Raw genomic sequence first — 12802 nt, 5'->3', positions numbered from 1 at the left:
GTTTGCCCTTTACCACTTCAGATATAGAAATGTCTATATTATATTCTGTATCTATAAAAGATAATTAGTTATATTATCCTTGAGCATTAAAACTAAATTTTATGTTTGTTGCTTTGTCATTATGGTTATTTTTTAAATTATTTACCAAAGCCAACTCGGTTCTTTCCAGGGAAACATAGAAAACTGGGCAGTGTGCCATTTGGTGCCTTTGATCTTTACGCACAATTACGCACGAGCAAAAGACAAATTGAGACTGAAAAAACGTTTTTCCCCAACTGTAATAAACATTTAAGAGATCAAAGTTTTTTTCTACATGGCACTTTACGAGCAAGCCATAAAACCTCTTCTATTTAGATGAGACAGAAAAGTGTCACAGAAAAGTGTTGTTTCACACTTCCATATCAAAATAAGGAGCAATTAACTACTTGCACGTGTGTTTTTTCAAAGAGACATTTAAAAAGTTGGTTGGCCTTTCATGTGCCCCTTCAAAGTTGAATTCTGGCCGTTTGACCCTGATAATTATTCAAATTAGTTTCAAATTTCATTGATTTATGGATTGTGGTCTAAAGTTTAAAAGACTATCCTTCAGGTCTACCAATAGCTGCTGTTGTTTCTCATGTAAATTCACTTGTGCACTTCTGTAACAAGAAGTTTATATACTTTTTTTTTCCAACTTATACTAATTACATGTATGTATACAATCAAAAGCGGGCGGCACACTATTTGATTTGCTCTGAAATGTAAAGTGTCATCTATGTTGTTGGTAATGCGAGCCACCTCTGAGACCTTTCCAACATGAGCCATGAGCCATTCATTTGCAGTTTGGATAAAATGTGTTGCACAGTGTTCCAATGACAATTCATAATATATTATGTGGTATTAAATTTATTTACAAAATTATCATTTTTACATATATTACATATAATACAATAATACTTTAGAGTGGAAAAGTCTGCAATGAATGACATAGTATTTGGTTCAATGGGCTGCGGCCACTGTGGATCAACATTTGGGAGCCCCTTCAGGTCTTGGAAGTAGTTTTCAGTTTTTGCAAAAGCAGGAAGTGATGGAGAGGACGGTGCGTAACTGCCCATGCTGGTTGAGGAAGCTGTGGCTCTCGTAGCCTTGAGGAACGCAGGAACTGGACTGTCTTTCAGCCCACAAGTGGCACATTTCAGGATCAGTTGGACTCCTGTAGCAGAAAATGAAAAAATGCAACTTTGTTCAGTGCGTCAAAAAACCCATATATGTGCTGTGTGTCTCCCAAAATATTGTTAAATTACAGTTTCTGTCTATAGCCTTTGTCAGTGTCATGGTTACTGTGCAACGAGTATGTGGGCTCTTTTTTGTTAATTGTTATTGTCAGTTTCAACTGGGATGATTCATGTGCAACCTTTGTATGCAAGCATCATGATTCTGACAGTCAGTGCTGGTATACATGTATTACCACTGTGCAATACACAAGAGATTTCAATGATAACATGAATCCCACTGAGAAATGCATTAATCAAACACGAAGACAGACTGTTTTGTATCTGTTTGTGCAGCATTTCCCCCCCTCAGGACAGAAAATCAAAGTCCTATGTGGACTTATTCTAAACTGACAGTTATCTTATTGTAAGTCTTCTATGATCTCAAATTAAAGCAAAAGGTTTAAAGGAGACATTGGGCAGAGGAATTAACCTAAAAAGGCCAACATGTTGAGTTCAGAGGGTGTCAGCGCTCACAGGCAATTGCAATGAGAGTGGCCCAGGAGGTGTGTGTGTGTGGGTGTAGCAGCTGTGGTTCGTACTTACCTGAGAAGGCATCGGTTTCCTGTAGTGCAGCCTCCCAAACATCTGCCCACATCTATTTCCTGTGGAAAATTAGCAACACAGAGAGAGGGCAATGAGCTCACAGCTGGTCGCAAATATTGACCCGGTTGAGCCGGGGGCCGGCTGCTGTTTAGCATGTAAACTGCTTTGATTCGACACCTGCAGGGGCCATTTGTGTTTGCACTCTGCTCACACCTTTGGTGCTGAAACACAGCAGATGACCAAAACTGGGGCTCGGAATTCAACTTAAAATTCTGTCTATCAGCCCATTTATTTAAAAAATGAAAATAAAACCAATTAATTACTTATTTCCGTGATAATGAGAATGTACTGTATCTAGGAATTTCCTCCAAATTAAAAATTTAAATCCTTTAAATTGTGTAGTGCAACAACTATGAAGCTTGCACTAAATGCAATGTGATCAGAATAAAACCCTTCTTTGTAAAGGGTTTTATAAGAACCCTCACAAGCTGAAATGTGTTGGTTGCACAATAAAGTTGTTCTTAATACTACGAGTGTTGGAGGAGTTTTGATATCTGCAGCCTATTTTCCCATCTCCAGTGCACCTTGGAAGAGAAGTGACATAAATTCCTACTCTGTTTATATTTGAATTCGAAGACCCGCCAGTCTGTCATGTGTATTGCTGCAGGTTGTGCATGAATAAGTATTCAACACATCCTCAAGTCCTTCACACCAGGATGTGCGGTGCCAGCCACTGACCGGTGCCTGATTAAGTGTTGTCTTCCACACAGTCTGATGAATAAAGATACTTCATTACTGTCTGGCACCAAGCCAGGCACCCGTTTCCTCTCAACTCGATTACAAAAGAGAGTGTGAAAGTGGCATCACAAATGAATCACTGTCTGGTGTTAAGTATGCCATGCTAATCAAATGAACATAGCTGGAAGAGTCTGTGTTTCAGTGCTAGTTTACTGAGTTTACACTCACTTTGAGCCTCTCTTCTTTGACTCCATCCGCGTGGTGGACTATTTCATAGTAGTACTCCACATACGGGACCCTGTAGCAGCTTTCCTTCAGCTCACAGGCCACTACGGTCTGGATGAGATCCACTTTGTTGGGGGTTTCCACCAAGGCTGAGTCAAACTTAGTGGGGACACAGGAGAATCCCTCTGCAAATAATTACAAAAGATTCGATTTATATAGACAGAAAGAACGGCTCAATTATAATCGGTGATCCAAATCTAAACAAACAGAAAGTCCCAACATCAAAATATAAAACGCAGGATTAGCTCCTCAGTTACTCCTAAATTGATTGGCAGGTCTTTCTATACACCAGACAATTGTATGACTTATGTGTGTTTGTTTGTAAAGGTGTGTTTACATCAAATATCTTTTTCATCATTCAAACAAATTATATTTGTAGATTAAGCTCTTAACATAAACATAAGAGCTTCGACTTCATCAGTATGACTTGATGAAGACCATGACCTGCAGTATATATTACTATACCTCAAGTAGCTCACTGTTTTAATCTTTTAGTGAACCCACAAAAATATGCACTTTAAATATTTTTCCAGATATTCACATTGTGCCCTTTCAGCATGCTAGTTTTGATGATACACACTAAAATAAAATGCTAAACTTTTAGGTAAATGCAGAGAAAAATAACCAAGTTAGTCCATACAATTTGCTCTTTTCCAAAACAAAAAAAAAAAAGTTAATATTTTTCCTGCAATGTGTCACATTTGACATAATTCGGTAATAGTGAGACTGTAGCAACATTGTTATTATCAACGCAGTTTAGAAGAGCCTGTCCCCATTTATTTAAAAAATATGATTTATAAGTGTCTTATATGAAAACATAATGTAAACTGCCTCTCTAAATGAATCATTTTACAATGATAATCTGCTGTTTGTTGAAGTGAGTACCACTTCCTGTTTTGTTTATTGTTATTTTAGGCAGGTAAATCACGCACACACACACACACACACAGACACACACACACACACACAAACACACACACACACACACACACACACACACCTGGAGAGCCCTTGGACCGGGAGCATCCTCCCACGTCGATGACCGTCTCATATGGCGTCTCGGAGTAATACGTCCTCAGTGCGGGGACGCGGATGCACTGGGTCAGCTTGATCTCGCAGTGGCACTCCTCGATCACCTCCACCTCCCGGGGCCCCTGCAGCAGGAGCACCCGGTCCACTCGCATCCCGGTCGGCTCACACACCTGGTTCATCCCGCAGGAGGGCAGCTGGTTCAGCGTGTCCGGGCTCTCTGGAGCAGCAGGTCCCCGGGCCCTCGTCTTCAGAGAGGCGAGTTTGAGTCAGACATGTCTAAACGTGTTTCTGATCGCTTAAATTATTTGGTTTAAAACGTGTAATTAATTTTTGATAGATATTTAACTTGAAAATGCCCTAACAGCATTTATTGATCTGACAAAACTATATTTATTATTAGCTATATTTTAAAATTTCTTACAAAATTACATAAACTACTGACTTTATGCTAAATAAGAGTCTGTTTTAATGTTTTTACACTGACTTCTTTTATGCCAGGACATCAACCTAAACGGATAATCACAAAGTTACAGCGCGCCCTTGTGGCCAGGTTGAGAAACTTCACTTACTTTTTTGCTCCTGAGGAATTCCAGCATTGAGGAGTGTTTGGAGTATTCCTGCTGCCCTGCCTCATGGGATGGCCTGGATGCTGCCCCACAGTGCGACCTGCAGATTCCCACATCCACACTGACAGGACTCCCAGATATGTCTGAGGACAGGATGAGGAGACAAGATGGATTTGAATTCAAACGGAAACAAGTCCTACAAGTCTGAACACACCTCCTTTAGGTTTAGATTTTCTCAAACTGCTCAACAATTCAGCAATGAAACATGAGAAGACATTATTGATTTCTATGAAAGACACAGAGACAAACGTGTTGGGACAATACATTCACTTAAAGGAGCAGTGCAGTGCTTTACCTTGCCCAATGTACACAAAGTGGCTCTGTCTCTTGCAGCACACTCTCTGGGTGAACAGGTTTCTGTGATCAGTGTGTTTGCCTGACACTCCAGTCACTAGAAAACATTGCATGAACATACATTAATGACTTAGACATGGAATTATATTACAGAGTTTAGTGCAAAAACATTAACCATGAGATCAGTATTTAAATTACAATATGTTAAACACAGACGACAACTGAGCAGGAATCTGTTTTCTTCAAGGTCATTTGTAGATGAAGAGCGTTCATTATTAAAGCCCAGAGAGTTATGGAATATGAATGTTGAGAACCATAGCTTTCCAGGAATGACTTTGTTAAAAGATCTTTTTATAATGCATGACTGTATTCACCTGGAAATGTTAATTTTGGATTTGCAAGTAAAAAAACGTTAGTATTTAGTTAAAGTGATTTGACTCTACTGTTGCAGGAACTCAAGTGAGCACACATCTTCTAGCATCACACCCTGTCCTACTACTCATGTTTACTAATATAGCAACGGATTAGCAAGTATATCTGAGCGGACTGGTGTCAGTCTGGCGAGTAAATAGCTGCTTTTATAATGTCACAGCAGTAGTAGCAGAGTAGAGTAAAGCGAACATTACTTACAGGTCAGGTGGAGGGCACACAGGAGGAGAAGGAATGGCCAGGGTACATCCATGGCTTAAATCCGAATCTGCTCCTGCAGCTGCCAGATGTTGAGTGCCCCTCTGCTCAGTGATGCCTCTGATATTTATATGGGATCAAGCTTCAGCCCCAAATGTCGCCCGAAAACAAGGTCTCAGAGTGGTGTGGAGCCAGAAAAAGTGAGAGCTAATCAAATTTCCATGCTGAATGCCTTGTGGGATGGTGTTCTTACAAGCAGGGGCCACTTCAAAGGAAATCTCTACAGCTTTTCTGTTTCTGCTGCGAGAAGACCCAGTGGCTCGAGTGTGTCGACCGGGCCTGAGCTCACTCTAATGAAGTGCTTAAGTAGCCTCGAGCCATTAAAGCGTCGCTCATTCAAAGGCATTAATCATCTTTTATCTCAGGGGGAAGGTGTTTAGCACCTCTGACTTAAAACAAAACCTGGCCCAAACACATAAACAGGATCAGCGTGGGGGCCTGAGCCTCCCCTTCAGAAAACTCCAGCACCTTTGTGTTTATTCAACATGACACCAAATGGCCAGACCTCTCAGAACTGCCCTTCAAATCTCAAGCTTGTTTTTCTCTGCAGAGAAAATGGAAAGATTGAGAACGGGAATAAGATACTGTTTATCAAACAGGTTTCCAGACATGCACGTTTATGATATCTACTCTTACCTAAGAAGACAGTATGCCGTCAAAAAGGCCAAGAATACACCAAACGTTTTGTCAATTATACATCTGAAAGGGGGCAACCTAAATTCTCTGTTTTGTTCCTTTATCGTATCATATCATGTTTTATTTTAATCACAGGAAAGAAGTTGATAATGTTGGTGTTTTATTGATTTTCCATTCATCTCTTAATAAGGTGTTAGTCCTTCTTTGAAGTGTTGATGTGATCCCCTCATTTTCACCAGGATCAACGGATCATCGTTCAGAGAGCCGTCAGCACTCAGACACCTTGATTAAGGTGATGCCAACAGCAGTTTCTATTGTTGATTCCTTTCATTAAGCGACAACAAATCTTATTGAAACTCTATCATAATCCTGGTAAAACCCAGATTCAGTCGTAGTAATTACTTGATTTAATTATGCAGATCGCACGATATGTTGCAGAGAGACTGTAAAGACTCAATGAAGATGACCACACATGGTTTTCAATCTAGGTTTAGGGCCTTAAAGGATCAGGAGGAATCATCAATATTGAAAGTAATAATAAAAGTAAAACTCACTCTTTACCATTCTGTCTACATGCAGCTGTTATATAAGAGGTCATCAGGGGTCACAGGTTATCAAGTTTGAGACTTACAACCAAATAAACTTTGTGAGTTTGATAATAAAACTCAGAACTCACATGAAATGAAATGCTGTGTTGTTGACAAAACAAACAAACAAAAAAAGCATAAAGAAATATAATATGAACCACTACAGCAATCTGATCAAAGTCCATGAGTAGCTGTTCTGCAGCTTTCATTTGAGTCACATGATCTTCCTCAGCAGAAAAAGTTTTTCCAGTTGTGAGAGACTTGTCTTTAAATCTCCACTTCTCTAGGCACGTCAGGGATTCTGTGTCCACGCTGCCTTAAATGTAGACAATGATAGTTCATCCTTCAGCTTGGAAACACCAGTTGGACAAACAATCTCAGGACAGGCCCTTTAAGTAAAAATGAAAATTTGAAACCTCTTTGGTAAGACATGTGTGATACAACACAAAGTACCAGAACAGCTACTAATGGACCATGTGGGGACATTTTGCCAAATGCTTTTTCCAAGTTCAAGAATAAACTTTCAGTCTCCACGATGCTGTGTTTTTTTTACCCCACTTTTTTCTTAAAAATCCACAAAGGCAACATTTAAAGTACTTAATAATTAATTATTTTTCTCAGAGGCCATTTTAGATCTATCCATCAGCTTCAGTTTATTGATTTTTATGTAGATATAAAACCTCCATTTATGAATTTCTCTCTGAAATTTGTTTCACGTACTGTCCATTAAATGATTTTGCTTGAAAATGCAGGAATTAGAATATATGCCTGGTGTGTTTTACCTGTGCCTTTCACATGCACTTTGAATCTCTTTTCATCCATTAGTCCTCCTTAGCAAAAGCACAGATAATGAACTGCACTGTGATTTTCTGTGACGCAGTGACTGTCCTCTAATATTGCTATTAATTTTTTTTTGTCCTGTACAATTATGAAACACACCTGTCTGAGTGCAGCCACTCTTCCCTCTACAGTAAGCCTTTCCTCATTAGAGGAATGTAATTCAACACTGCATGTGCTGACATAATCACGAGGCGGTGATTGGATTAAAATGAGTCATTCGCAACATGAATATGCAGCTTATGCACGTGCGCTAGACAATCCGTTTGTCCAGTCTGGGTAGCAGAGGTTAACAGGAGCGATGGGTAACATGTCTGGCCTGGCCTCTGTCTGGTGTCATGGTCAGAGTCTGGGTCACTGTTTCTGTGGAGCCCAGTTACAAGACCACATCACAAACTCCCTGTGTTCAATTCTTTTAGATTGCGGTTGAAGTTATGAGGGTAAAATAGCATTTTGTTTTGTTCTGATTTGGTGGAAAATTACAAGAATTTGAATTTGCTATTTGTTGTCAATGTTGCCTTCATCAACGCACTACTTCTGATGAAGTAGAATAATGAATTAAATAATAATGTAAAAATGTAACCAAAGTTTGTCTTCATTAAAGGTTTTGCAGGAAACCCCATGCAACATAAACTTTCCTCAGTGCATTGACCCCAAACAATGATGATGGTCATATGCAGAACATTATAAAGGTAATCCCATCAATGTCCTGTTCATGCACCTGTATCAGTCTGCATATTTATGTCTAGGGGTTAACGAGGCCTCTGCAAAGCCTGTCTGTTGTCTGTCTGCGTGGGTGGAGTCCAACACTCCAGGATTACAGGGTGATAGTTCTGGAGTATACATCAAGACAATACTGGAGCACAGGGGGAGAGCTGGTGAGAAAGAGCAGTGGTACTGTAACTGTATCTGGACAAGCAACATCATCTTAGAGCGTTTTTCCTGATGCATGCAAATGGTTTTGAATTCAAATCATGCATCTTATATTGTTTTTTCTTCAGTTTTTGGTTTGTGGAATTTTATTTTCTTGGTAATTTACCAACTTCTTGTTTTCTAAAATCTTCAATAACTTTGATTACCAAGGAAAGCAGCGTACCCTCCAGTGCCTGGGGTAGGAATCATGTATTTGAACAACAGGAATAATGCCATCAACACAGAGAGGAGTAAAAAGAACATAAGAGGCAAAGCATGTAAGTACAGACTCACCTATATATTTACATTTATGATTTGGGTGCACTTTAATTAGACCCAATATAATGGAAACCATTGATGTTGCATCTCAAAGTATGACACCAACTTGACTACTTTCTCCATCTCAGGGGGCCACATGAAGACAGCTTCATGTCAGGAGGAGAACATCAACCTGATGTCCCCAAAGTTGGGGAGAAAGCAGGAGACAAAGGAGAACATGACGGAGGAGCAGGAGTCGATGCAGCGCACGGCGTTAGGGAAGGCCCTCCATGATCAGACCCATTCAGAGAGAGTGATGAATGATCTGATTTTTGGACGACGGGTGGGGCTTTACGAGCTGAGAGGGGAAATCGGCTCCGGCAACTTCTCCCAGGTTAGACTGGGCATACATGACCTGACCAAAGGTGAGATACTGAATGCTTTGTCTTTTTACACACAATGTTTTCACAGCCTCAGTGTTTAGATAGGACACGTGGCTGCATAAACATTATAGTCATTAGGACAGAGTTATTGCAATAAATGTGATGCAATAAAGTAATGATAAGTTGGTCAGGAAAGGTTGCACCTCGTCGTATCATTTCCTGGAAAACATTTATCGTATGATTGCAAATACTGGGTCATATTAGTTTTCCTGTCAAATATTAACCGCTGATATACTGAATATAACTTTTAGGTTTCAGTTTGGAGCTCCACTATTGTCTCCCACCCTAGGAGCAGTTACTTCTTAAGATTAAAGGATAAGGTTAGCAATATTCTATATTTTTATTATTGTTAAGAAAGTCCTAAAAAAGACAGAAACTCGTGATGCATCAGAACATCTCTCAATACTAGCTCTCAGACCCAAGCCCATTTTTTTCTCAAATGAGGGTATACGGTATATCTTTAAAAATAGGTCAGGAATATATACTTTCATTTGAAAGAAAGGCAAAATAGCTTCCTAAAACTGGGCATTGTAGTCTTTAGCAAACGTTATACAAACAGGAATACATTGTGCTTTTGTTAGGGAATTATTTAGCTGCTAATATGATGCTCTGGTGAGTATTTCTGGCAGCAGGACTGTGTATGTGGGATTGACTCAAAATAAACTACAGTCCCCATATTCATGATAATAAAGGAACATTGTCTTCCAGTGCAACAGTGCAGCTCAGTTATGTCATTGTAATGGTGTTTGGAGCTCAGTGGCACAGAGGAATAGCTACAAACAACGTTTGCTAGTTTATTGTTGGCTTTTCAAGGGATTTTTTTTACCAGAAAGAAAATATATAATCTCACCTGCCTTATCCTCAATTTATAATGAATGTGCTGACACCCAGACTCAGAAGACACTGGGGTCAGCTCATCTCAGCACTGCAAGTCCAGTCTGGGCCATTCCATGTGTCAGAAGACAACAGATAATCTCATCAAGCAGCCACCCACTAATCCACACTGTTAGTCTTCAACCTTCACAGTTCACAGCTTGTATAACTGATAAGCATACATTTGTGAGAGGGCCAAAGTGTGATCATAATATAATAATAGAAGGAAAAGAGATCATTCACGCTCTAAGGAATGACAGTGTAAAAAAAAAAGTGTTAATTCCTTGTTGCCTCACTGACTTTGCCCATGTCTTCATCTGATAGAGAGAGTGGCAGTAAAGATCCTGGATAAAGTGCGTCTAGACAAGCACTCGCACAGGCTTTTTGCCTCTGAAATCTCTTGCATGGAAAAGATGGCTCACCCCAACATAGTCCGGCTGTATGAGGTGGTGGAGACGTTCAAGCGTCTCTATCTGGTTATGGAGTACGCCAGCGGGGGAGAGCTGTTCTCCCGTATCAGCACCAGGGGGCGCCTGTCAGACCTGGAGGGCAAGCTTGTGTTCTCTCAGATCCTGTCTGCAGTCAAACATATGGTAAGTCAACAGCAGAGACCAATTTTACAATAAGATGCTTTTGGAAGGATAGAATATAATTTGATATCACTTTAATGGATTATATTCTATATGTTAGAGTTGTTGAATAGAGTCCAGGTAATGATAACACTTTAAAATAAAGCTTGTTATGTGACTTTGTATTTAAGGTCAATGAGCTTAAATGAGCCGGTCAACTTTTTCATGAATGTCAGTATAACAATCTCAAACATGCATCTGTTTTCTCTTTTTTTCCAGCATGATAACAATATTGTCCACAGGGACCTGAAGGCAGAGAATGTTTTCTACACCAGCACTTACTGTATTAAAGTGGGCGACTTTGGTTTTAGCACATTCTGCTGCCCCAGCGATGTCCTTCACACATTCTGCGGCTCTCCACCTTACGCTGCCCCTGAGCTGTTCAAAGAGAAAGGTTACATTGGTCACTATGCAGATATTTGGGCGCTGGGTATCTTGCTTTACTTCATGGTGACTGCCACCATGCCATTCAAAGCTACTAACACAGGAAGGCTCAGACGTTGTATCCTGCAGGGCTCTTATACCATTCCCTCCTTTGTACCCCAATCATGCCAGGAGATCATTAAGGGCCTCTTGAGGTCTGTGCCTGTTGATCGCCTCACGACAGCACAGATCATGTCCAGCAAGTGGATGAGAGGCATTGAGTATCCCCAGGCCTACCCCTCTTACAGCCCTACACCCTCCCATCTGGTTGAGACCAACTACAACCTCAGCTCAGATGAACTAAATGTCAAAACTGCTCTGGAGGATCTCGGCATCACCAGGGTCCATCTCCTCAACAGCCTAGACTTAAGAAGCCCCGTTACCGGGACATACCGGATTTTGCTACATCGCATCCAGAAGAGGAGATCTGTGGAAGCTGTGGGCTACAACCAGTTATGCACCAAAGAGTCCCAGAATAGACTCAGATGGACAGGGGGCTCAGACGGACAGCTGAATAAGCGTCACTCTGTTGTCTGTATCGTCATGTAGTTTGGTTTCTTCAAAGAATAGTTCAACATCAGTAGTTTTCTTTTAATTTTTAGTAAATCTAAAAGGGTAGAACATGGTTTTAGATTTGAATCGGGCTGTGAACAGATGCTCTCATGCTATTGAAAGTCATTGTAACCGCAGGTGTAGACCAGTGGCAAAGTCAGTGCTCATACTTGTCAGTCGTGTGTGCACCAAGATAACATCAAACGTTTTCAAAGTGTGTGTTGTATTTAAACCAACTGAGCATGAAGGAAATTTCACTGGGGCTGAGAATGACCCTGAGGTTCATTTCTCATAAAGCACCATGTTTTTTGTTTTTTTTAAATGAGTGAAATGTGAAAAAGGAAAATGTAAACAGGCTTATAAATAGCCTAGGGTTCTGTCTTTTTCAACACGTTTGATTTTTTGGTTATCCATCCCTATATAGTGTATTATAAATAATAATAATAATAATAATAATAAATTAGCATGGCAAGATGTAATTTATTTTTGTGCTAGCTATCATGTTTTTATAAAATCAATTCCATTTAATTTTCATTTTTGTGTCTAACCTGTTTACAGTAGTTAATATTGTTGGTATAATTCTGTCCCAGATTTTTTTTACTGACCTTCTACTGTGGACTTTTCTACTAATGTGTGTCATTAAATGTTTACATGTGACGGTACATTTTCAGACGTATTTATGTATGTGATTATTAATATTAGCTTGCAACACGTTCACATGATAAAGAATGGACTATTGAACAACTGCTCACTACAGTAAGAATACTATAGAGCAAGGCAAACAATTATTCATGATCCTGCAAATGCAGTTCACTGCTCATTGTGACAGAAAGTAGCTGTTATGACAGTTTGAGTATTAGGTAGAGTATAAAATATGGCAATAAATATAATGTCATTTCTGTGCTTTGTGGTGTGCAATGTTTTATGACGGCTTTCATCTTTTTCTCCTTTCTGACTGTGATTGGAGTCATGATTTATAATTCCACTATAATTATCTTTGGCGCCAAACTTCCACACACATTTCTGCTGACATGAATTTGAGGAGGGAAAAAAAAGTTTTTTTTACATTATGAAGGTGACAGAAATACAACAATAAGAAACAAGTCTGTGCTTTATTGCTTATATTTCTGTTTTTAACACCTCCTGTAACATTTTATAATCTAATTTTCTCTGTATCTGATTTGTTCGTGTTCA

At 39.7% G+C, this 12802-nt stretch overlaps 2 protein-coding genes across 2 annotated transcripts; one reads left to right on the top strand and one right to left on the bottom strand.

Moving 5' to 3' along the window:
* Positions 1–867: 867 nt before the first annotated feature.
* pnhd (pinhead) lies at positions 868–5173 on the bottom strand. Its single transcript, XM_056392077.1, has 6 exons — positions 4773–5173; positions 4421–4560; positions 3820–4096; positions 2763–2944; positions 1797–1855; positions 868–1192 (listed from the first exon to the last, which is right to left on the bottom strand). The coding sequence occupies exons 1-6, from the start codon at positions 4888–4890 to the stop codon at positions 1042–1044; spliced, it is 927 nt and encodes a 308-aa protein (XP_056248052.1). The 5' UTR covers positions 4891–5173; the 3' UTR covers positions 868–1041.
* A 3107-nt stretch (positions 5174–8280) lies between these two features.
* On the top strand, positions 8281–12802 carry LOC130179189 (serine/threonine-protein kinase NIM1-like). The gene is made up of 4 exons (XM_056392002.1): positions 8281–8708; positions 8838–9113; positions 10329–10597; positions 10853–12802. Exons 1-4 carry the CDS (start codon positions 8639–8641, stop codon positions 11603–11605), a joined length of 1368 nt encoding a protein of 455 aa, XP_056247977.1. The 5' UTR covers positions 8281–8638; the 3' UTR covers positions 11606–12802.

The sequence above is a fragment of the Seriola aureovittata genome, chromosome 12 (genome assembly GCF_021018895.1).
Source record: "Seriola aureovittata isolate HTS-2021-v1 ecotype China chromosome 12, ASM2101889v1, whole genome shotgun sequence".
Classification (NCBI taxonomy): Eukaryota; Metazoa; Chordata; class Actinopteri; order Carangiformes; family Carangidae; genus Seriola; species Seriola aureovittata.
Note: the sequence above shows the minus strand (reverse complement) of the source record. Positions and strands in the feature narration are given on the sequence as shown.